Source organism: Rutilus rutilus, assembly GCF_951802725.1.
Source record: "Rutilus rutilus genome assembly, chromosome: 12".
Lineage (NCBI taxonomy): Eukaryota > Metazoa > Chordata > Actinopteri > Cypriniformes > Leuciscidae > Rutilus > Rutilus rutilus.
The window spans coordinates 25,678,520-25,704,617 of NC_140217.1; the positions used below are offsets into that span (position 1 = coordinate 25,678,520).

Genomic DNA, 26,098 nt, shown 5'->3' on the forward strand with positions numbered 1-26,098 from the left:
CAAATAAGGCTTCACATAAAAAGAAATTGCTTACACTGATTATCTGATGCATTAAAACTAGGGCTGTCAAACTTTTCAAATATCAAAAGACACAAAGGGCCCTATTTTAACGTTCTAAGCATATGGTCTAAAGCACAGGGCACAAGTTAACTTAGGGCGTGTCCGAATGCACTTTTGCTAGTTTAACGATGGGAAAAATGGTTGGCACGCCAGGCGCATGGTCTAAAAGGGTTGTCCCTATTCTCTTAATGAGTAATGGGTGTGTTTTGGTATTTACGTGCGTTAAACCAATCAGAGTCTTATCTCCCATTCCCTTTATGCCAGGTGCACTTGCGCCAAGGCAGACTCGCTATTTACCGAATAACAAAGAGCGCAACAGCTTCCGTTTTCCAGAGCGCAAACGGAACTGCTCGTGTGCGAGATAAAAGTACGCAAGCAGACCATCTACAGGACAAGCCGGATTCCACATATGTACACAATAATAATATTTTACATTGTAATTCTTTTATTTTAAATATTTGGCATGTTTGTGTGCTCCCTGTGTGTTTAATAAGCAGAGTCTACGCGCATTGTGGACCCGCCTATAGGCACACATTACTAACACGCTCTTTAATAGGGCTTGGGCGTCGTGACGTCATACTTGGCGTGGCGGCCATGTTGATGGCCTCGCGAATGTAAACATACAGCAAGTCGAACGAGGAGAAGCAGAGTAGGGAGAAGAAAAGAAAAAAAAAAGATGTTAAAATCCCGAAAAGGATGTGGAATTTACCGGGATACGTTAAATAGGGAAACCAGGGACCAGTATGTGGACAAATTTTCCTGTAAAATATCCTGTATTTTAATACCTTACTCTCATAACATTAATGTTAGCCCTTCCATCGGACCTGTCAGTCTCTGCACTGTTGTCCTGTTGCTACCCCCTTGCCCTTCCAGCGAAACAGATGTTTTCAAAGCATCGTTTTGCTTACTTGAAGGCAACCTTAGCGTGATATTGGCCTTTTTAAGATAACAGCGTGGTTGTTGTGAGAGCACGATTTCATGCCAATCTGTAAGCAAAGTCACGTTAGACCTAGCTTCACAACTCGCATAGTTAATGCTGCAGTTTTGTAGTACGAATTTTTGCTGTCAGCAGAGGGATAGCAACAGAAAGATGAATGTTGAAATTTTCATTTTTCGGGATATTTTGAAAATACTAAAACGGGAAGACAGCGGGAAAAGAGCTCAAATGCGTGAGAAACCTGGAAAAAACGGGAGGGTTGACAGCTACTAGCTACACTTTTTTTGCCGATTTTGTCCACATAACGTTACTGGTCCCTGGCTTCCCTATTTAACGTATCCTCGTAAATTCCACATCATTTTCGGGACTTTAATATCTCTTTTCTTTCTCCCAACTCTGCTTCTCCTCGTTCGACTTGCTGTATGTTTACATTCGCGAGGCCATCAACATGGCCGCCACGCCAAGTATGACGTCACGACGCCCAAGCCCTATTAACAAAAAAAAAATATTGCGCCATTGACTTTAGACGACCAGGTTTCAGTTGGTCAATGGCGCAGTCTATTTCGGTTGCCTCAAAATAGCAACGTGCCAACAATGCGCCAGAACACACCTCGTTTTCAGACCAGCACGCCCATGGGCGCACAAATGGGCGCAAATGCATTTGCTATTTAAACAATGTGGCGCAGGACGTTAAAATGATAACTGCGTCGGACTGAAACTAGCAAAAAAACACTTGTATCGCGCTTGGCGCTGCATTGCGCGGGTTTAAGATAGGGCCCTAACAGTTTTTGCATTAACGTTTTAATGAACCATTGTGCTTCACATGTGGGTAAATATTTCCCTTGTTGATCTTTGATGATAATTACATTTTACTTTACAAAGAATGCAAATGACTTTACTTTTGTTAAATCCCATCAAGGCTTATTTTATAGTTAAATTACCCATAAAAAGGTATTTTGTCATCCTTTACTGATAAACGGATGGTCTGCTAGGCTCTTCTCAGTGCGTGTGCGTGTGTGTATGTGTGTGTGCTTGCCTTGCTGCTTTAATTAGCTCAGAATATTTAAATCACCCAGTTCTCAGAATTCACAAAGAACAGAATGAATTGAATACATATGTTGAATAAACATTTAATTAATTTGCTTATGTTAATGCATCAACTTTTGCATCCCTAATTAAAATAAACATTGATTCAAATTCCAAAATACAAATAATAGCACATTTGGCTCTTGAAATGATGCTGTAAGTTAAGAGGTACTTACTCCACCATCTCTGTCTGGTGACCCCCTAAAAACAGAGAACACAAAGGAAAGAGACAAAGAGGTCTTTAATGCCCACTTAAAATGCAAGCCTCTCTTTTTTCAACTCAAGCACAGAAGCAATTAGCCAGGCTTCGCTGTGAGGCACAGTAACACCTGTGTGTTGGGCCTCAAACAGACACACTCTCAAAACAGACATCCTCTATTCATCTACAGCCTTTTCACGCCATGAAGCAAGGGATTTAAAGCATGCAAGCAGCAAATGCTCCATTACTGATGAGTTTGTGAGAGAACTCCATCAGCCTGTCTTTGGAAGCACAGCTATTACTATAAGTTCATTAACTCTGTAAAGGCTGACATGTGAAATAATAGTCAAAAAAAATAAAAAAATTATGTAATGGAACAATTTAGACAAAATCTTTTAAAAAGTTTGCATATTTGATACACTAGGCTTTTAACCTGTTAACCGTTGCCAGTGCGCCCGCGCACTGAAGCATGATATGGGATAATACGGAGTTCATACTTGTGGAGAAAAACTCAAAGTTTTGATCAAATATGATACAGTAGGCTTTATAGGGTTAATACTGGTGTATAAATTAGTGAAACTTACGTAGAGTCAGTGTCCTTTTCTTTCTTCCGTATCCCGAAGGCCTTCCTGGTGCGTTTTTTCAATCCTGTGGTGCGTAGAGAGATCTATTAGTGTTCTAATTTGATATGGGTCAAAAAAGCACAAAAACACAGCACAGCCTCATAGACACAGACACATGGCATCACACATTTACAAATGTGCTGTAACTGTAGGTGTGTGTATCTGTGTGTGAATGTAGGTGGGTGGATGTTTGTAAAAAAGAGAATGTTCAAAGACCTATGACATTTCAGATCAAACAATGAACTGAATCTATTACTGAATTACACTGCAGATTCAAAATTGATTTCAGCGCCAATTTCAAAGACAGAAAGCATTAGCATTTTGCAAATTCACAAACTGACACACAAAAAAACTCAGTAATTTGGCACAGATTTAATTTTTTTGACAAGAGCTTTAAAAATATGTACATATTTTTTTTCCCAATATTCTGTTTCACTTACAAATTTCACAATGAAGATGATCAAAACTTCAGTTTCACATTAGCTGTTTCCATCCAGCTATTTTTATCAGCATTTTGGGATATCGCATTAAAAAATGCTGGATGGAAACGCCAAAAAAAAAAAAAAAATTACATATAAAACTCAATTGCACTCAATTGAGGCGTAGGCCTATACATTTTTATCCGATAAGAAGCCATGAGCACAAACTACGATGGAAACACATTTACTGAACAAAACACTCGGTGTGCTACAAAAAACTCACTTGACTTTGCCTCAACAGTGATTGGATAATTGGACTAACCAGCGGACCAATTTCATTGCACAGCATCTCAAATGTTGGCTTGATCATTCTGAAATGTCTGAGCCAAAGTCTGTCATCAGAATGATTTGGTTTAATGACCTCCCAGAAGCGTCTCACACGATTGCATTCCCAAACATCAGGCATCCGAATGCAAGATAACATGACAGCGTTTATTGCGTTTCGTATGATGTAGGAAAAAAAAGAGTAACATTGACTACCTTGTTCCTTGCAATTTCTATTTTCATTTCAGATATTTCGCATCAATTTCCCGGGAAGTGACGATTTTGGTCTCTTGAACACATGGGATGGAAACGCTGGTTTATTTGCAAATGTTTTATGTGATATTCCAATTTTGAGCATAAGTTAGATTCGCAACTTTGATTGGAAAGATAGCTATTGACTTTAAATAAGATTTATTTTGTGTGTGTGAATTCTGTCCTCCAAATTTAAATGAATGTATGCAGTGTGTTTTTATTATGTTCACTTGTTCACCCCAAATAATAATGATAAAGCAAGGTTCAAATATAATTATAAATTAAAATTTTAACCAAGATAGATTTTAATCAGATTTTAAGGTTGATTGAACTGTATTCTCAGGACATGCGATTTAAATGCGGTGGTTTTATACTCATTAATTTATTTTATTATTATTATAAATACTTTTTGTTAATAGAATTACAATTTCTGTATGCTACAGCAATAATTTTACATTTTGTATGTTAGTCTTTCCATTTTTTATGATACTTTGTGTTGCCAGCCACCACCAGCACTTTTGACCATATTCACAAACATGTCATGGCCCCTAGAATATTTTGTGGTATAAATATCTGAACAATATTAAAAGACAGAACAGCCCCTGCTTTAAAAAACAAAACAAAAAAAGTTTTATTTTATTTTCATGCATTCTTTTTTTTTATATCAACACTTGAATGTGGGTAAGTTTCATAAAACAGCAACATTTTGAGCAAAAAGCGGAGAAAATCGCGTTTTTGTCAAAGACTACATCCAGATTGGATTCGGAACGATAATCAAACAAAGATGGAGTAGATTGAGACCCTTGCACGGTCCTATAGCTCGTCCTGGGTCGACATTTCATTCAGAAAATTCCGTCAATGGTGGGGAAGCATTGTCTCACAAATTATGAAAATTAGGGAAAGAGTTAATAACATTGATCGTGGTCTCATAGATGTTTTTTGTAGCAAAGACAACATAAATGTCCATACAGGAACTGACTGAAAAATAACCCCACACTGATAAATATTATCTGGAGTAAAATGAATCACAGTCTCCCTATAATTTACACAGCCAAAACATCCTCAAACCCAATTTACAGTAAATACCCATAAAGTCATGTGGACATGAGGACATGATAGTGCAGCACGGGCATGTGCGCCTCACAGCCATTGGGCCTGCAGGGCTCTGAGTCAGGCTTCGATCCAGTCAAGCCTCTGCAGTGACAGGGAGCTCCAACATGGCGGATGGCATTATTGATCTTTACTAAATATTTCCTAACACATCCACAGGCTAAAACGCCGCCATCTGGCTGAGAGCGAGGAGAGAAGAGAATCTATTTATCAGAGCCATCTGAGAAATTTCCAGACATCGTTGTTTTCAGTTTCCTTACATGTTCCTCTGTTCTTGATACATTCCTTCAAAGAAACTGTTTCTTTTTTTCTGATTAAAAAACAAGTCATTCAAGATAGCTAAAAAGGAGCAAATGAAAAGGGAGTTCACAGTGCAGAGGATGTTTAGTAAAGTGTGCTACAAAGAGACAAACACTGAAGGAAAAAAGACACAAATTTAACACCAGGAAAGTAGACGTTCTACTTTGTGCACTTGAACTAGCCGTGAAGTGATGACTCGAAAGCTTGACAGGGTTGTGCTGTATGAGCATGTACTTAAATACAAAATACGCTAAATATTAAACATACTAATCTCCAGAGGTTAATTACCTAATCAGGATCTTCTGGTAGAGTATACGGTATGTGGGTCTTTATAATGCAACAGAAGCAATCCAGCAGTTCTGCCTCTCAGGGTGGATAAATTATTTAATAATATGTTTATATTCAAAGAGCCCTAGAAACAGGTTTGAAGCAATTAAGATTTTATGTAATAAGTGGTTAGGCTATAGTATGCTATTTTAGGCAGAAACAACTGTTTTGCTATTAACAATACGTTGTTATTTGGTATACAATAGTTGGTGGTGGAAGGCTGTTCATTCTGGCCAAAATGTAAGACAAACATTTACAGGCTCATAAAAAGGCCTAAATTTGATTACAAAAAAGAAGGTACCAAGGTACAATCATGGCATCAAATGATAATGACATGGCACTTTGGTATATAAACCATGTCACTAAATGGTTATCATTTTCTCATACCATAGTACTTCCCAAAACATGCTACTTTTTGGTAGCCTACTTCATTATAGTGCAACGTTAAAAGAGTAGCTTTTAGAAAGAACTGCTGCGTCATCTTTGGTTCACATGGATCAAGCTCTTTAAAGCTTTAAATCTGAACCCTGGCATATCACGATTTCACCTAAATCCACATACTGGCAAACACAGAAGCAACTACAGTATATCAGCACAATTCGTGATGCATTTGAGCTAGCTGCTAATAGATTATAGTCTCTGTGAACAACACACAAACCCCAATGTGGTTACACATTCCATTTGAGCTAACCCCCATGAGATGGCTGGAGTTCATTTTTTGACAACAGGGATTTCTAAACACAGCATAACACTAATTAATGGCTATGAAAATAATAGCTTCCGAATGTAAGCATGATGACGGAAGTGGAAACGTGATTACCAGGAGCTAACTCATGGAGTGATGGCCAGAGAAAATGACAGCACCAACCGTCCAGGGACACCACTTAAGCAAACAGGAAAAGTGAAGACGATGTGAAAATAAAGATAGATGGTATTTAGGGTTTTAGAGACTACAGAAAAAACAGTAGTGGTTAAAAGAACAAAGCTTAATTGTCAGAGAAAATGTTGGCGAGACTGTAGGTGCCACAGAGCTGGTATTCAACTGTGACAGGAGTGAAACTCATGTTTCAGCAAGATAATAGTGATCTTCTTTCTGCTATAAGCCAAGAAAGGTGTTCAAGCTTTCCAGGGCTTTTTACTCAACAGAAACTACTGTAAATGCTAGAGACATGACAATACTTCATCACTCATGTCCAGATTACAAAGTACATATGACGTCACACGCACTGGAAAAACCAATCTGAGGAAATTACTAAATGGAAATGATTGATTAGCAACACAAGCGTTTATTTGTTAGTCCATCCTTTGTAAATATAGCCTATACAGTATGAAGTGAACTTAGCAATCTTTAATAGTAAAGTCTAATAGTTTACTTGTAAATAAATTGTATTAACAATTTACCAGAAAAAAAAGTGTACTTGAAATTGCACTGCAGAAAAGTGTGCATAATGTACTGTGCCCTGTACATACTGTAACAGTGCACAAATTAACAGAGAGCACAAGGGCCCTTATCGTCAATTTACCTAAAATATCCACTAGTTTCGAGCACAAAATGTGGACCAAATAGCCTACTCTCTTCCTTGGGTCCAGGTGGCTTCACTGTACGCCATGTGCACAAAACACCAACAGACACACACTCATACACTCTCATCCACACATGCTAAATGACTGCACATACTCAAAAGACACACTCTGCTTGAAAATCTGCCCCTTCAAAATGAACATTCTTTTATAATTTATTCACTCTTCCAAACCAGAATACTTTTTTTTTGTGGAACACAAATGATGATGTTTAGCAGAATGTTTACGCTGCTCTCTTCCATAAAATGAAAGCGGGTTCAGGGACTGTCAAGTAGAGGGGCTGCACTAGGATTGGAATCCCACGGTTCCCATGGGACCCAATGCAAATCTTGTGGGAGTGGGCTGTTTTACCTTTGCTGTGGATGGAAATGGGCGGTCAGAAAATATAGCGCGGGTCCTGGGATTTGGTGCGTAACAACGAGAATAGGTGTTTGTGCTCTTGAGAGCGTCAAAGGTTTCTATTTACAACATGTTTTTGCAGCGTCAAGCAATACAGCCAATCACAAACATATCTGTTGATTTCTTGAACGCAATGGCCTATCAGAAATGTTTAGGATTCACCGTCTAAAACGCTGGAGTTTTTGCCCAGTGCTGAGTTCTGCACCCTCGCAAATCCTCTCATTATAAGTTCACTTATAACAAACAAAGTGTAGATATTATGTAGGCTAAATAAGAGATTCATTGTGCAGTCAGCTTCATCGATTATAACAGAACTTTGTGAGATTGCAATTGAGATGAGTGACAGCTTTTAAGTGATTATAAAGGGAGCAGTCTTTGCGCGCTTTCAAGACAATATATACATTCAGAATTTGAACAAACCTTTTGTTTTGCTGCATTAGGTAAGGCAATGGTTACGTATTATTGTTGCTAGGCGACATATAACTTTATAGCATAACTATTTTATGACTTTCTATTTAAGTGTGTTTTCCTTTTTAAGCGGAAGCGCATTTCCTTAGCCTCACCATAGAGTTGGTTCACCCTCCGCCTATGGCCCTTACGTTTGTGTACATTTTTCACAAACTCTACAAGCTGTGACAAAATGTTTGGGGGTGCGGGCTGGAGTGGATACAAACATTGCGGGTGTGAGTGGAACACACACGTCGTGGGAGCAGAAGGTAATGGTCAGAAATTCAGCGGGAGCAGGATGAAGATAATAGTTCTGTGCAGGGCTCTACTGTCAAGCTCATAAAAAAGTATCATAAAAGTAATACATATGACTTGTGTGCTACAGTACAAGTCTTCTGGTAGCTTTATGTGACAAACAGACTCAAAATGTCCACTTTCATTTTTCAGAAAAGAGCAGATTGGACATTCTACTATCAATAACTCCTTTTGCATTCAACAGAAGAAATAAAATAAATGAGACCATGAAATGCATGAATTTGAATGACATTACCTAATAGAGCACAGTGAAACCACTGACGTCATCAAAGGGTCAAGGGCAGAAAACTATCAAGCCTCATTAAAAAGTCTACATCAGCCTCCAAAATGGCTGTATTATCACAGCACCTATCACAAACAAGAGCATTTCCCAAAAAACATAACTCATAAACATCTGCAACTTCAGAGGAAAACCATTAAGCGAGGCAGAGTCCAGTTTCTACTGGTATTCAGCAGGGGATAAAGAGGAAAAAACAAGAGAAACTAAAATAAATCTGTCTGGTTTTTAATTCCAGAATATCACTGCCAGAGTTACTTAGACAGGGATTAATGCTTGACAATCAGTTCATCTGGAGAGAGTGGAGCCATCACAATGTGAGAAGAGATCAGAGAGCACAAGCAATAATCTTAAAGTCTCTCTGTATCTACACAGCTACTATGATGCCAACGTGATCCCCTAAATCATGGGGTCAGTGTTGATCTTAATCTGAGAGTATCATTACCAAATCTGAAGACAGATGGCTAGATGTATAGGCAGATCCGATCTTGATGCTCCTAAAAGAGAAAATACTGAACACACAAATAAAATAGCAATAACTTCCATGTCCTCAGGACATCATCTTGAGAAAAACATACACTCAGTTGGTGACTTTAAGCAGCAGGTAAGTTACATAATAAAATGACTGACAATTCTTTACCACTAAAATGTCAGTCTAAAGAAATCTATATATCACAAAGCCATTAACATAGAAAAAAAGTCATGCCAAAGACTATACTTGTTGTTTTGATAAATATTTTGTTTTGAAAAGTTATGAAAGCTTTATTAATTTTTCATGAACAGTTAATTTAGTTGCATTCACGAAGAACTGAATGCAGTCCCATCAGTATGTTTACATAATAGAAAAATGCATTAATATATGTTATGACTGAGTCTAGAGGCAGACTTGGCAACCTCATTTACTCCATGTTCAACAACTAAATGGCGAGAGCCTTTGGGTAATAGTTTTGTGCTGGCCAGCCATGGGTTGCTACAAGCTATTAGTAATATCAGCCAAAAAAATATTTGCCTTTCTTTCAGTACTGTACTTTATTCTTTCAGGAGTATTATTGTTGAAGTATAAGACAAAATAAATTAACTAATTAACTGAAACATTATTAAATAATTTGTTATCTAGTACTAACTAATACCGTGATATCATACATATTATAAGATTGTGGATATTGTACACAATACACTGATGTGCAAAAGTTTGGGGTCATTTTCTTTTTCTTTCAAATGTTTTCGAAAGTCTCTTCTGCTCACCAGGTCTGCATTTATTTGATCAAAAATACAGTATAACAGCAACATCATAAAATAATATTACAGTTTAAAATAACTGTTTTGTATTTTCATATATTTTAAAATGTAATTTATTCCTCTGATTGCAAAGCTGAATTTCCAGCAGCCATTACTCCAGTCTTTAGTGTCACATGATCCTTCCGAAATCATTTTAATATGCAGAATTAGTGTTCAATAAACTTTTTTTTTTATTATTATCAATTGTGAAAATCTTTTTTTTGTGAAAACTTTTTTTTCTTCACATTTTCTAAAGATTGTTCTAATTTACCCTGCAGTCTTACAAGCATAATTATTATATTATATTATATTATATTATATTATATTATACTTAAATATTATAGGCTACTGTATAGTATAAAATATTGTAAGGCTGCATGGGAAAATCGGAACAGTCTTTTGAAAATGTAGAAGTTTAGCCAAATTGAAATACTATGAGGGAAAGAGATTATATGTAGAAGAGGGACAAACTGTAATGCAATCAATTTGGTGTATTTATTAGTGTTTCACAGGCTAAAGATTTCAGCTCTTTTTCCGCTAAGATTAAGTGACATCAACAAATTGAATGTTACCTTCAGTCGTGTTCACTCATGTCAGAACTAAAACACTGAACATCATGCAATTTTAAAATAATATCTTAGCAAACAAAACAAAGCAGAAGTATGGGGTAACTCAGATTGAGATTTCCCTGGAGAAAACCAAGGAAGCACTCAAAAGTGGAATGTAAATACCACGCTATATCCAAAGTCCTCTTCAAAAATCCACTTTGTTTTGGCTGCTTTATGAAGATGTTTAACTGAGATGCTGTAAAAAATCATGTTTTTGCTGTGTTCCTTCACTTCCAGTCAAGCACAGTGCCTGTCACGTTGCTTCAACACGTTATGACTAACAAACACTTAAACCTGGCCAACTCATTTGGTTAAAGGATGGTGGAGGCCATTTTTTTCATTGTTATGGAAATACACCAAAAGTCATGCAGAATAACTGAGTATTTACTAAACGAACGGTAAACATCTACACATGTAAAATAACCTCCACTCTAGTAATGGCTGTAAAGATTCGTTTCTTCTCTCGGGGGACAGAAGAGGATCATGACATATCACTTGAACTTTTATCTTTTCATATTTATAAAATTTCATCAATTTTAAATGAACTCCTGTGGCATTAAATATACTCTTACCTAGAAAATAGCTGTTACATTTAATTACGCATTATGTTTCCGCATTAACATCCTCTCTGCTATGAAGCTTTCATGGTATCCCACAATCTTATATGCAAAAATAAGTTGCAATGGCCCCTACATGATCCCCAAAGTCAAAGGCATGGAATATACCGCACAACAATGTTGTGCATTTCAGCAATAAGAGCTTATAAAGTGAAGTACAAGCTATGTTATGTCGTAGGTACATTATTTGAATTGAAATGTAATTTCATACATTACTGCAAATTACCATATAACTCATATAAATTACTATCTGAAGCAATTATATTAAATCACACCATCTCTGGTGGAGGTCTGGGCACTCTGTGTAAGACAAAAGAGGGAAGTATAGCTCTCATGCCAGTATATGTGACATGCGCCAAGTCCTTGAGCTGACTGCCAGTGAAACAACCAACCAAGTGTCTTTGTCCATGTGTCTGAGCACAATGAATGCTGCTGCCAATCAGTTGTAAGATTGACAATAAAATTGTAGCAGGTGATATCTGACAGAAACTAGTAGGTTGCCGTGTTAGAGAGCAACTAAAAGTAGTGACACTATGAATTTAACTACATTATTAGCCATCATAAAATTATCTCAACTTATTTTTTTTGTTTAACTATAGACTCTAATATAAAGTTTTCAACAAAAAAAGCAATTTTTTAATGCTACTCTGTTACTTGTATTTTTTTTTTTTGTGTGTTTGGCTTAATTTTAGTTAGCTTCTTGCAATGTAAGCATATTGCAATGGAGCTCAGCATTTTTAAAAACAGTGCGGGCCTTTTCAGTACAAAGCTACTTTTTCCAACAAGTAACAAGGTAGAATTGTTTTTTAAATGCTACACTGTTACTTGTTTTTTGCTTGTTGTGTTTTGATTCATTGTAGATAGCAATCTTTTTGTTAGCATTTTGCAGTTTAGCTTAGCATTTTTAAAAACATTGTAGCCTTTCCAGTACAAAGCTACATTTTCCAACAAGTAACAGCTTGTAAGCAACAAGCTACACTGTTAGTTGTAATTTTCACTTCACTTCTTTGTGTTATCATTTTGTAGTGTAGCTAACTGCTTTTGAAACAGTGTAGCATGACTAGTAATGGAATAACTTCAAATTATGAGTAGCTTATAGCTTGGCAAGCTACAGTTTCAATGTAGCTTCCTTAACACTCATCTATTAAAAGCACACTTGAATTACTTGATCCTCTAGACCACAGGCTTCATCTTTAACCAGACACAATTTAGCATTCACTGCGTCAGCTCTACTACATGGAAATCCTGTTTATTAAAGACAATCTTCACATTGAACTAATTCAGCACTGGCAGTGAATGAAGATTCTTTGTTGAGAAGCAGATGGAGCATCATGAGACAGAAGCAGATGGAGAGAGAGTCACAGCACAGGGAAGCTCACACACACTCTGAACATTAAAAGATCAGCTGCTTCGGCCTCAATGCAACATCAACAAGTACAAAAATCCCAGCATAATTTAGTAGATCTTTTCACTTTGTAAACCACAGTCCGTTTTGTATATTCCTGCCACAGGTTTTTGATACAAGAACAATTGTAGAATAGTTACTTTGGGAAATGAATTTGACCATTATGTTCATTTTCGAGTATAAAACGAAAAGAGACAAGACCTGTCGTGATGTAACGTAATTAGCAACAGATTTTTTTTGTATTTTTTTTTTTTTGTATTGTGACGTATGAGTGAAACTGATAATCTAAAAAGAAACAAAACATATAGGTTGGGGACTTTCCACAGTTTGTAGATTGGATGGAGGCAGATCTGAATGTGAGTCACCAGAGAGAAATTCGTCATTTCACCAGAGGATTGAGTTATGAAATTTTAATTTAAAAATTACAAACTCAATTTTTTTTAAATGTGTGAATGAATCGTTCTCAATAAGGCCAAGAAGATATATTTAGAAAATAAAGGGTGAATTTCCATTTCATGCTGACTTTAACTACATAACTGATGTTCACTTTAAAAAAAATAATAAACATGAAAAAAACCTTTCTCCTACAGTTTTCAGTCTTAGTACTATTCTCTCTCTCCCTCCATGGGTTTCTTACATTAACCTCTATCTTTAATCTTGACTTTGCACATGGGAGTTCTCTTCATCTGGATTTGAGCGTGGCAGCAGCTATGTTTGTGATGGGTTGCTCTTTTCAGATTGCTCTTTTCCTCCACCACCCACATAGAGATAGAACAGGCAATTTTTTTAATGATAATTATCATCTCTAAACATATTTATGACAACAACAACAACAAACAGCAGCAAACTGAAAATCTATATTGAACATTTGTCTTTATGCTTGTAAGCAATATTTTAAATAAAGAGGTTTAAAATTGACATAAATAAAGGTGAAGGGAGCAGGATCTGTAAAAGGCAGAATATTTTAAATATGAAACCAAATTATGAAAATAAGATCATACCATAAATACTATATCAAACATGCCTGTAGTATTTACTAATGTTACTATTGTATCTGCACCACTTCTACTCGGAAATAAATTATATAATTGTAAAGAAGTTCAGAACACTGGTTGCAAAAGCACAAATCCAATCTCTCTGCATGAGATAGTTACTGACGATGAAACATCCACACACATGCACACATTTTACATGACGGAGAGACAAGAGAGTGCAGTAGTGCGGTTAGCCTTCAGGCCTCACCATCTGATGCTCTTTGGCCGCATTTACATTACAACCCACAAACATTGGGCAGGAAAAAAGCACATGGATTTGATATTCTCAAATCAGTTTCAAGACTCATTTATAAGTGGAAATCAATCTGATATGAATCGGATACGTGCATTTGCGTCTGCCATGTAAGCAGACAGATCGGATGTTCCCGTCAATGCGAGTCATACGTCATTGAAAAAGAGACGGTGGTGAATGACGTCATCTCAGTTGGACACCAGTCACAGCGATTACAGCAGAGATCTTTGCTACATTCGCCCAGGCTGCAACAAGGGCTCTCCTCTTTTTCTCCGCCTTAAAATGTAATTTATTCCTTTGATGGCAAAGCTGAATTTTCAGTATTGTTACTACAGTCTTCAGTGTCACATGATCCTTTAGAAATCATTCTAATATGCTGATTTAAATAATATTTTAAATAATAGAAAACAGTTCTTTTAATTTGTAATAGTATTTCACAATATTACTGTTTTTACTGTATTTTTGATTAAATAAATGCAGCCTTGGTAAGCATAAGAGACGTCTTTCAAAAACAAAACTGTAATGTTTCCAAACCTTTGATAGGTACTGTACATGTATACAATTTAAAAAAAATTCTGTTCTAGGAAAACAGTGCAAAAACAGCTACTGCTACTGCAACAACAACAAAAAAAAAAAAAGGGGGAAAAACATGTTGCACTATAATGATTTTTGGCCAATCAAATGTTGTACGACTAGCAACCAACTATCAGTAAAATAACTAAACCCCCTTGGCTTAAAATGTGTGGTGACACATCTTGCACTTTGTAAGGGAATAATATTATGAATTATGTTACATGAATTTAACAGCGCTCAGCAAAATCAGAACATTCTGCTTTGCTTCCCACAGTGTGTGGATGACTGTTTTTCAGTCTCTAATACTTCACAGTCTTCTAAGTATGTCCTGGTCTCCTGATGTAGATGCTTTCCCAAGCGGATATATTTAAAAACACTGTTTTTGAGTTATAGTGTGGACTGGGAGGTATTTGAAAATGATGATATCTCTGTTAAAAGCAGGATTGTTGTACCTGCCATTCATTTTCATAATGTTGTAAAAAAAAAAAATATATAACTTTGTACAATCTTCATATTAAATCCCTGAAAAGATGACAAAACTTATCCTGTGGCGAAACATGAAAGCAATTGCATTTTAGACCATATGGAATGACGATTTTAAGTGCAACCTGAACGCACTTAAAATAAAGGAAAATTCGAAAAACGAAATATATTTCTAATAAAGTGATTGTGCCAGAAGAACAGCATGAGAACTTTATGTCTGGTCCCTCTGTCATTTCTCACTGAGCTTTTGTTACATTTCACTCATACGCAGTAAGATGATTTATGCACTTTCAGATGTTTCAGGGTGGAAGAGCAACTTTTTGAAAGCGCTAGTGTGGAAAGAGAGCGTTTTGAAATGAAAACGCCATTTTGAAAAGAATCCGGATTCATTTAGACGTAGCCTGAGAGGATCACACAAACTCAACACACAGTTCAGGGCAGCCACACAATGCCTTCTGCTCAGATTCTGCTGATTCGTTCTCTTTCCTGATGCTCACTGCTGATGATAAAAATCAATGGAGCTTCTATTGTCTAGAGAAGCAAAGTAATGAAACCTAATCAGGATGACTCATCTTTGGGACAGGGACAGAGCAGTATGGGGTCCACAGCCATTGTCAGTATTGAACTCATCTGAAGCCCAGTTACACATGGAATGGCCTCCATATCAAATGAACCACCAATATGGCTACATCTAGATAAAATGTTTTTTTTGTTGTTTTTTTTTAATCTTTTTAAAACATTATTTAACAAATAATTAACCTTTAATGAAAAGTTACTAGTTTTAAACACATAACATATCTGTATCCCCTTTAAAACGGTGATCTTGGTCTGTCCCAACTCTTTACTTTCTCAACTGTATCCAACAATTAAAATCATACAACAGTGTATAAATTGCAATAATCTGTTGAATTAGTATTCAAGTCATTGTAGTAAAAAAGAAATGTATTTATTAACTAATATTAATAGAAAATAATAATAATTTTGCGCATAAGTATTTTTACTCTATGATGGGAAATAATCTTGTTTTTTGTAATTTTACAAATTACAATTAATTTATAGGAAATGCAAATGTATTAATAACAACCAGTTTGATTTTGTTTTCTTTTTTTTTTTCTTCTATAACTTTTGTATCTGCTTGTTAAGTCTGAAGTCATGCATCGCTGTTTCCCAGTCCAAACACTCTATCAGACACTAAATGCAGACAACAAGTGGTGCTAGTATACACTCATGATGTGATGTAATACTACTGAAAAAGTAATAATCTCAGATGGCCAGACAGTGATTCATCTTTTATGAGTCGTTAAAATATTGGTGTCCGGGATGCCATGAGCCCGAACACTGTGTACACTGTTTCTAAAAGCTTAGCTTAAATGTGTGATATGAATCCAAAAAGTCACTAAATGTCAATAGATGACATCATGCATCAGTTAGCATATTTGTGACGTCATCACATTGTACTTTTAGCAAACCCTCAAAATTCAGCAGTTCAGTTTACAAATCCAACAATATATACACATTAAATCCCGATTGCAACATTTTTCCAAAGATGCAAAATTAACTGCAAAGCTTAAGATCAGAGTTGACAGTATTTAAAGTTCCATGCACAACTTCAACAATCCAAAATCCAAGCTTCACAAAATCCAAGCTCTGCATTCAGAATCACAGGGTAAAAGAAAAGACTCAGTTCAGTTCAATTCACAGTTCAGTTCAATTCGATTAATTTCCTTCAAGTTCAAAATTAATCAATAGTCACTTCTTGAATGACCCATATTAATGTCTGTTACAATTAATTTTAAATCTGTTTGTTCAATTTAATTCTGTAACCATTTAAGTTTCAGGTCACCACTTCTAAACAATTCTAGTATTCTGTCTGCCTAATGTGTTTTCTCTCCTAATCCGTGCTCGCATACTGTATTTTAATATTATATAGCTGAATGTCCAATAAAGCTGTTCTCATTTCCTACATATTTTCTCAGATATCAGAACAAGTATGATTATATGACAACACATTTTATATGTTTAAGTTTAATAAAGTTTATGATTCTATTTGAAAATGTACAATGTACATCTCTAAATAAATTATTCAGAGAGTTTGGAAACTGGATGAACTAAAGCCCTGTGATAGTGAGTAATGCAAGTGATAAACACACAAGAAGATTGGAAATCAAAACGGTCAAACTAAAATCTTTAATTATAAAACAAAGGTAAAGCGGATTGGTCTGTGGCAACATCTCCGTGCAATTTTCCCCCTTTTTCCACCTCGCTTTTAAATCGCTTACAGTGCATAAACTGAAAACGCTCGCTTTGTCCACTAACGTTCTCCACGGCCTCCGTGAAACCCCCTCCGGATTCTCTGATCTTCATTTGCAAGTTAAGGCATTTGAAGGCCAAAAAAAAAAAAAAAAAAACGCATAAGAAACACCTTTAAAACCATGTCAGTGGGCAGTAGATTATTTGTCAATACATTCTCTCTCCATCGTCTCCATCACTCTTTCTTTTTCGTCTCCTTAACTTGCCCTGTCTGTTCCCCTTCTAAAGCTGAGCTTTGACGGATAGTCTTTTCATTTTCGTATGTGTCAGAAAGTAAACATAGAATCAACTGATATTTAGCCTATATGTTTTATTAATCATTTTCTTAGACAAGTTAATTTACTGAAGGCTATGAACGCTAAGTAGATATGTTTATTAAATTAATTCACAAAATGTAGGCCTACACATCCATTATTAATCTTATACCTAATATGATGAAAACAGCTTAATTAATATTTCTTGCCCCCTCACATTGACAGTTACTAATTATTACATTACATGAGTCACGTAAATTTTAGGCCTATTTTCAATTCAGAATGGCAGAAATTTGTTACTTTGCCTGATTCTTTGTGTCTGTCATTTAACATTTCTATCCTTAAACAGCTGTCAGATATGAAATGTTTAGTTTAGCTACTTACATCTTGTACTTTATGACTTTTAACTGAAGCATCACGCTGCGGTGTTGACTGGAATTCGCGCTCAGCAACTTCTGTGAACATAAAGCCCGTCTACTGTGATATGACTGGTCATCTTAAATATTTTGACACTGATGAGCAGTGACCAAAGATTTTGGTGCTGTGCTACATCCTAGGAGCACTAAAGCATTGTTAATACTATATTAGGCAATTATTTCACAATATTTATTATATACACCTCATAAAAACAGAGGTCCGGACCTCGGCGACCTCATAGCTGGCTACGGCCATCCGCGTGATGTCTGAGACTGAGACTAAGGGTCGTAAACACTCATGATGGGGGAGGAGAGAGAGTGAGCAAGAGGAAGATTTGAAGAAAACTGTAGAAAGAGAGATGGCTGAGGGACATTAAAAAGAGAAAAGGTCAGAGGAATATCACTGGAAAAATAAGGGTTATGATCAGACAAGAGATTTAGGACTCAACGTTAATATTAGAAAAGCTTTCCAGCACTGGAGACACTTAAAGGCACAGTATGTAGTTTTTCGCTGCTAAAGGTCGCTTATTCAAAACAAAAGCGTAGCTTGATGACGCCGAGATTGGGCGCGGAATCATGGGAGTTGTTGTCTTCACCTCACAGCCGGTGGAAAAGAAGCAGAGCAGAGCCGCTGGAGCGATTGCTAATTAAGAGACGAGCGCGAGACACGGCTTGAGAGCAGCAAAACTTTTACTCTGCTTCCGCTTCTTCAGGTCAAACGTATGTGGGGTAACGCAGCGCTGTTTTATCATTTACATTTGTCTGTTGAAAATGATGTTATAATGTCACTCTGTGCGTTCGCTCAGTGGCTGCTATGAGACACTTGTTGCACACTTCAGGAAGATAGATCGATATTAGAATATCGTATTAATAAATGCTGGATGGCTTGTGTTGCTAAATGGCATGCAAGTAATTTTAAAACATTGTTTGATGGAGAAAATGCTGCATTACTGTTGCTAAAAAGCTACATCTGATTACATTATGTTAGCCACTTGACAAAATAGTGTTTTTCTCTGAGGCATGGTAAAAACATGGTACTCGCGGAAAATCAAGAAAACAAGCGATTCAAACAATAAGACTAACAGTGTTGAGCTATATAACAATGATTCGTTTTCTGTCAATAAATGTGTCCAAACAGTTGTTCCTTTGTCTAATAAAACATATAATATATTAAAGCGTCTTTGGCGTTTCCATGGTTTCTGCAAAATAAAACCGGAAATCGAGGGTAACGCAGGTATGGCGTCACTGATAGGCGATGCAATGACACGATCCGTGACCTGGTTAAAATTCCTTATTTCTCAGGATTTAAACATTCTTGGAAACATCTGGGATAACGTAAGTACTAAAGTCAACAAAATATATAACACTGTTCTAGTGGTTATTGGATATTTTAATCCAAAAATCGTACATATTGTGCCTTTAAGCAGGAAGGCCTGAAAATGGATGCCAAGGTTGCGTAGATTCTGCTCCATATGTGAGCAACATATGACCAAAGATATGCCCAGAACCAAGATATCCAGTTGTTGTAATGTTAGGTATAGTAACAGGACAGTTTTGAGTGTCATTGTTTGTCTGGAGCTGTTGTGATGCTGCTATGTATATACTCTTGTGTACTGTATGTTCCTTTTTTTGTTTTTCCTTGTCGTTTGTTTAATAATGCTTTGCGGAAAAAAAGGGAAGACGAACATACAGTGTAATGTTAATTAAAGGAACATACAGTGCACAAGGTATGTTCCTTTTTTGATTTTCCTTGTCGTTTGTTTGTCGTCTTTCCTTTTTTTCCACAAAGCATTATTTTGCTTCCCTTCAGCTATGAAAAAGAGACATCCACTCTTGCATTGCGTCTTTATGCATTTTGGGGGCAGAGCAATGAAGTTTGGGTTGATTTCAAATATCTGAATATTCTGTTTCTCAGAAATCGCTTACTGCACCTTTAACAACCGGATACTTAATTTGTATATGTTTATTTAATGTTAATGGCCAAAAAAGTATTTGGTAACTGGTTTGCAAATATTGCAATCCTCACATAATGATATGAAAATAAAGCACCTTAATATTAATATAATAATTTGACCTTCTTAGGTTGAGGATAAACAATGCCAGAAGGTTGAGCATCTCTCTTCAACAATCATTTGTTGAAAGAGTTTTGGACCTTATTATGCAGCCTATTTGTGTAAAATTGCATTATCAAAGCCCTTTTCAGTAAAAAAACACAATGTATTTTATCATTGGTTTTAGAGCAGTTCATGCTCATGCTTTAGCAGCTAATGTAGCCAGTCAGCTCTGAGTGGATCAGCACCATATCTGCCATCCATGAGATGGTCCAGCCCACGGTGAGAAGCACAGCTCATTCAGATGAGTCATCTCACAGATAGGCCCTAACACACGCCAGATCCCAACACACACGCCCGCACAGATCAATATACAGCCATGCAGTATATTCATGTGAACCTATAGATATCTGAAACATATATGATTAAATAACAAAGTCAGAAATACATTTCCTTTCCATGTGGAAGAAATTCTATCACAAACAGATGAGGGTCCTCTCCAATGCGTCATATATGCATCTTGATGACAGATGCTCTTTCCTGTTATATCATAGCCAAGGTCCATCCAGAAGGTACTTAATCTGTCTTTCCTGCAATAGAACTAATGCTTTCAATCATCAACCCACTAAGAGCATAGTGGCAGGACAATAAATTGCTTTTTCCCCTTAAGGCAAGACTCCTTTTTGCATAACAGGGCTCTGTAGGGTCATATACGGAAGTACACATTCAAGTCACCTTCATTCAAACCAAGAAACCATTTCACATAATGACGGGATCATTTAACAGTTCACATTCACATAAAGGCCGTCATGTACCATTTTTTGAGGGTATTTTGAGCCCTGGCTCTAAGGTAACACCAAACCAAATGGAGCTCCCTAAGGAGAGAAAACAAAACATGTTTGCAGTTTGAATGGGCATGACACTTCTATTCATATACACGGTTTGACTGTTTGAAAGGGAAACAGGAAAAGGCCTGTATAAATAAGCCTGGACAAATGGTTAATCAATAAGTAATGGAAGTAAATCAATAAAAAAATGTAACAACAACTCCTTTAAAAACTACTCTCTCATGTCCATCATTAATGGCTTCCTCTTCCTGCGTCAGACATAACGCAATCTTGTATTTTCAGTTGTTAGCATTTCAAGATTATGAACTGACAGCCTGTCTGCTGTGTTTACCATTAAGCAATCATTTTGAAATTAGCTATATTTGAAAACCGCAACAAAATGCTACTGTATAAGAGAACTCACAGATAATTTTGTTTTTATTTCCATTTTATTTTTATGATATCCGCCAATAATGATTGAACATTATTTTAAGGTGACGTAGTTACATTGTACTTACTCAAATAAGTACTGAGAAATATTAATTAACAACATGTACTTACTATAGAGTAATGGTTAGGTTTTGGATTAGGGTTAGTTACTTGTAATTATGCATAATTTACTGTTATTACTATAGCAAGTATATGTAGTAACGTGTAACACTTAAAATATCCAAGAAAAACTCTTTTTTTATGAAGAAAACATCCTAGCCGTGAAAATGTCCCCTTTTTTTTTTGGCTAGCATTACAGTATATTATTTGGGGAGAAAAGTCAGATCTGTGTCATTTGCATCAGGTCTTAAAGTGACAGCAGCTTATAAACCTACTGTAGTCCGCTAATGTTAATCAAAAAGAAAAAGAAAAAGAGAAAATCACTCACTGCACTTACTGAGTAACATTTGTAGCTTTAATAAGGTTTCATCTATATTTAGAGTGAAGACTATTTTACATTATATATTCAATTTGTGCTATCGCTTGTAATTATTTATCGCTTTGTTCTTATTTTATTAATGACTGTTTACTCGTCTTTAAAAATGTTTGAACTTTATATTAGTTGGGCTAGTAGATTTGGTTGAGGTCAAAATTTCACTGGAGTTACATGTAAGCCACATTTAAATCTAATAATGTTAATTAATAATTAATAATTGTGATTAATTGCAGAAAAATGTGAGGTCAAATAGGTTTTTTTAATCGACTGACATCACTAGAATATAGTAATACTATTGTCTATATCACCATGGTCAGCCTTTCCTTCCAAATGTGCCTGTCAGTCCCTTTGTATTTATTTCTCTCTCATTTGTTTACCCCATGTTGCTTTTGGGGGCAACTGAGGAAACAAGGATGTGTTAATCCAGGGTCATATTTGGTAAACAGGTCTAATCTGAGGCCTCTGGAACAGAACAAACACCCACCCACACACACCTCTGCCATTCACAGACATACACTGTGCCAACGCCAACTGTTAAAATATATTACCGGTAATAATGCATAAATAATATGTGACAAGGTAAATCCTGTGAATTGCTGTCATAGACTGATGTTCATATAAACTCATAATCTCCTTCACATTCATAAAAAAAGTATTTGGGAGTCATTCCAGTTAGACAGTATATTTTGAACTCTGAAAAAAAAAAACTGTCCTAAGGATGTGTTGTTGTAATTTAAGTGTTTCTATAAAGCGTATTTTATAGATTTTCTCTGTTAAAGCTCAGGCACCTATAAAATTATTAACGTCATGGCAGGAAAATTAACAGGATGCTTAACAGGACAGAACCAAACTAAACCAAATAAAGAGCTAAAGTTAGCCATTGCTCAGTGAGGGATTTAGAGTTAGTTTACATGAGGGTGTAGACTTGAACTTGAAGTTATCATACCGATGCATGTAATTTTAATACACAGGGTGGAATATTTTAGACAATCAACTATTGTAAAATTTTTTTAAAAAAATCACATAATTTATCAAATTAATTGATGATACTCATGTGTGCTGTTTTTTTCCCTACTAAAATGTCACTTCCTGGAGAAGGATGTATGGATATTCACTATGGGTTTTCTTAAAGAAAAAAAATGGCAACCAGCTACTGGCTTTTGTTGGACAAAAGGATATTATAAAAGACTAACAGGATGGAAAGAACAATAAATAATAAAAAAATCATCTCCATGTTTACTCAATTTTCCGCCCAGCTACTGGCTTTTGTTGGACAAAAGGATATTATAAAAGACTAACAGGATGGAAAGAACAATAAATAATAAAAAAATCATCTCAATGTTTACTCAATTTTCCGCTAACTAACTGATATATTAATTAGTAGTAACTGATATAGTAATAATCAACAGTATGATTAGTTTAAAATATTATGTTTAATATTTTTTCCAATGTTTTCCAACATATATGATGGTGGAACTATGAAAATATAGCATGCAATAAACACAACCCTTGGTCACTTAAGCTACACTTAAATGGAATAATGCCTTGCCTTGCCTTAAGGGACAAAATATAAAACCCAGTGACCTCTGAAAACAAATGATGCGAGACATTTTCTCAGAACATTCCAGCCATTTTTGCAACTGCTTTCAACCAACTGGTGTCACAGTCATTTTAAATGAATGTATGAAGTCAGTTCCACTCAAGTTCACACAGGTGTATTTAAGAGTCCAAACTGTAGGTGTACAGATAATAATAACCAGGCTTCCACCACTTTATATGCTCATCCTATACAAGCCCATGTACATGTACAGATGATACTTTCTGAGTCCACATCAAAACCTATCCAACTATCCATACTACAAAATCTATAGTACAGGGCTGAAGCCATTAAAATTGTCATTGTATTTTTAATGATGTTTTGTTTAGCTAATCAAAGTAACACACCTCTGCCGACTTAAAGCACAATTTCAAACCACCATTCAATACGGCAATCTAACCTGCACGCAGTTAGTACTTAAAAAAAAAATGCATTTCCATATGTATATGGATATACTCATTCAGTCCAGCTTAATTCCTTATTTTGCAAAGTTCATCTTAGTTCTTTGACCAATCTATTGTTGCCATTGAACAAAGGCTCTCATTCTTCAAAGCATGGAGTGTTTCTGTAGTAGGGGGCGGGGAGAGTGTTATCACAGTGAACTGAAAGCCTAGTGGCTCTTTTGATGTGCAGACAGACACAGGCACTGCAAAAAAATCATGCAAAGTCTACGCATATTTAATGTTCTCAAAGATGTCTATTTTCTATTTAGCCTGTCACATTAATAATTCTTCCACATTTTGGGCCTACCCAGTACAAGGTACATTTCAAATTAATACATACACACACACTCTAATGCACACACTATAATACTATATATATATACATACAGTCTATGTCCTGAAGCAAAACTAGTTAAGCACTACACTTATTTCCTTGCACCTTCTCCATGTGTGGACCCATGTCTATGCTTTATATGCATTATTGAAGTACTGTCTAATAAGATTGGGATGCTCCTGACATTATGGGACAGTGAAAAAATGTCTATGCTTTATATACATTATTGAAGTACTGTCTAATAAGATTGGGATGATCCTGACATTATGGGACAGTGAAAAAATCTTCTTCCACTTTGGGCAGATGCCAAGGCACTGTTTTCTTTAGCCTGCTGGGAAATACTGCTCCAGCTCAACTCCAGTTACTGCCAAAACAACCATAGCCGGCCTCTGTCTCGCCGCCGTCCAGTGACAGCCCTTTCATGCTGTCTGTGTGCACTTCCTCTTCTGCTGTGTTACATCTCACAAAGATGTCATTTTTGTCACTAGTGCTCTGTCTCTGATTATATTATATAATATTATATAGAAGCAACTGGAAGCAACTTTAGCCAGTCTGGGATTTCCAACAGATTTAGTTACTGAATTAGACACACCACCTAATGATCAACAGGTGGAAAGTGACTCAAGTCTTCTGGCTATATTGCAAGTTTAACAGACACATCACAGTCCTTTTTTATTCTGTAATTCTTCAAATTGGCCATGCTTCATATCCACTCATCAGGGTTGTAAAGTATTACATATCATACTTTATATCATACAAAATAATGACAAGTTACATTAAAGGCAGGGTAGGTAGAAATGGTCTAAAAATTTTATTTTTCAAATTTGTTTAAACTTTATGTACATATCAATACATAATTAAAATGTAAGTACTCTGAAAAAGAAAGTATCAAAATCGAGTGTCTGTAGACCTCTCACGACTGTTTTAAAGACATCTCATTATTTCCATTCACTCATTTCTGTGCTTCTTCCAAAGCCACGCCCCCAAAACACATGAACGCGCGACTCCGACCGCTGAGCTAGAGGACGCATTATTTACCTGAGACAAGCGGAGGGGAAGGGGCATTTTTTTGCCTGGTTTGCCTTCACTAACTGCATATGCCGGTACTGTAAATTTAGATTGCTCTTTCTCTGCCATTGTTTTGGTATTCCTAGGTTCAGTGCCTTCTTCTTCTTCGATAGATTTTATTGGCAGCTTGCAAACATAGTGCATTACCGCCATCTACTGGACGGAGGTGTGATCAGGTTCCGTGCCTCTCGCACTCCTCAAATCAAACGGTCGCGCGCAAGTGGGCAGGTGCTGTGTGGCAAAAGGGTGGTTGCCATGGTTGCGAGAGAGTGACAGTCGCCTAAGCCAATCCTTTGATTCGTCCCGAATCGAAATAATGAGCTGTGTTTAATACAGATTAAACGGTCTAGAGTCACTTGATTTTTATACTCTTTTTTTCAGAGTTCTTACATTTTAATTATGTATTGATATATATAGAAAGTTTTAACAAATTTGGATCTTTAATTTTTAATAAATCCTACCTACCCTGCCTTTAAGAAAGACCTATGTACATTTCTGTCATTACTCCCAGCATCACTCTGTAAGCCTCCTACACAAAGTAACAAATAAGCACTCAAGATAGTCTTTACTCAATTCAATATATTCATTAAAAGTAGAGCAAGAGGAAATAATGGAATTATTATTTTACGACTCCCACATGGCACACAGACAAATCCCCCCAGTTAATACTCTAATAGAATACAGGAAACTATTTTACCATTTTACACATTATGTTGCATCGTCTTATGCTGTCTTACCAACTGGAATAGCTGCAACATATTTTGGTATCATAAATGCAAATCAAGATGGCAATAAAAAATAAACTGGGAGGAAAAAACATTATTCATTACACAATTACACATAATATTTCCCGCATAGATCTACCTTATATACAAATAAATAATATTGGTGTTACTGCTTCAAAACTAGTAAAAATGTATTAAAATATTATAATATAAAAGTATTGTGTGCAGCTCTTTACAATCT

The 26,098-nt window shown here is 36.1% G+C and overlaps 1 protein-coding gene across 10 annotated transcripts in view; it reads right to left on the minus strand.

Annotated features, from left to right (window-relative positions):
• The window catches only part of sgip1a (SH3GL interacting endocytic adaptor 1a), a 77,505-nt gene that overhangs the window by 33,790 nt on the left and 17,617 nt on the right, over positions 1–26,098 (minus strand). For all 10 annotated transcript variants that reach the window (XM_084426465.1, XM_084426474.1, XM_084426471.1 and 7 more), the window contains 2 exons: positions 2,867–2,930; positions 2,260–2,284 (listed from right to left, as the gene is read on the minus strand). In XM_084426465.1, coding sequence (XP_084282591.1) covers positions 2,260–2,284; positions 2,867–2,930 — 89 coding nt within the window. The remainder of the gene's footprint in view (positions 1–2,259; positions 2,285–2,866; positions 2,931–26,098) is intronic.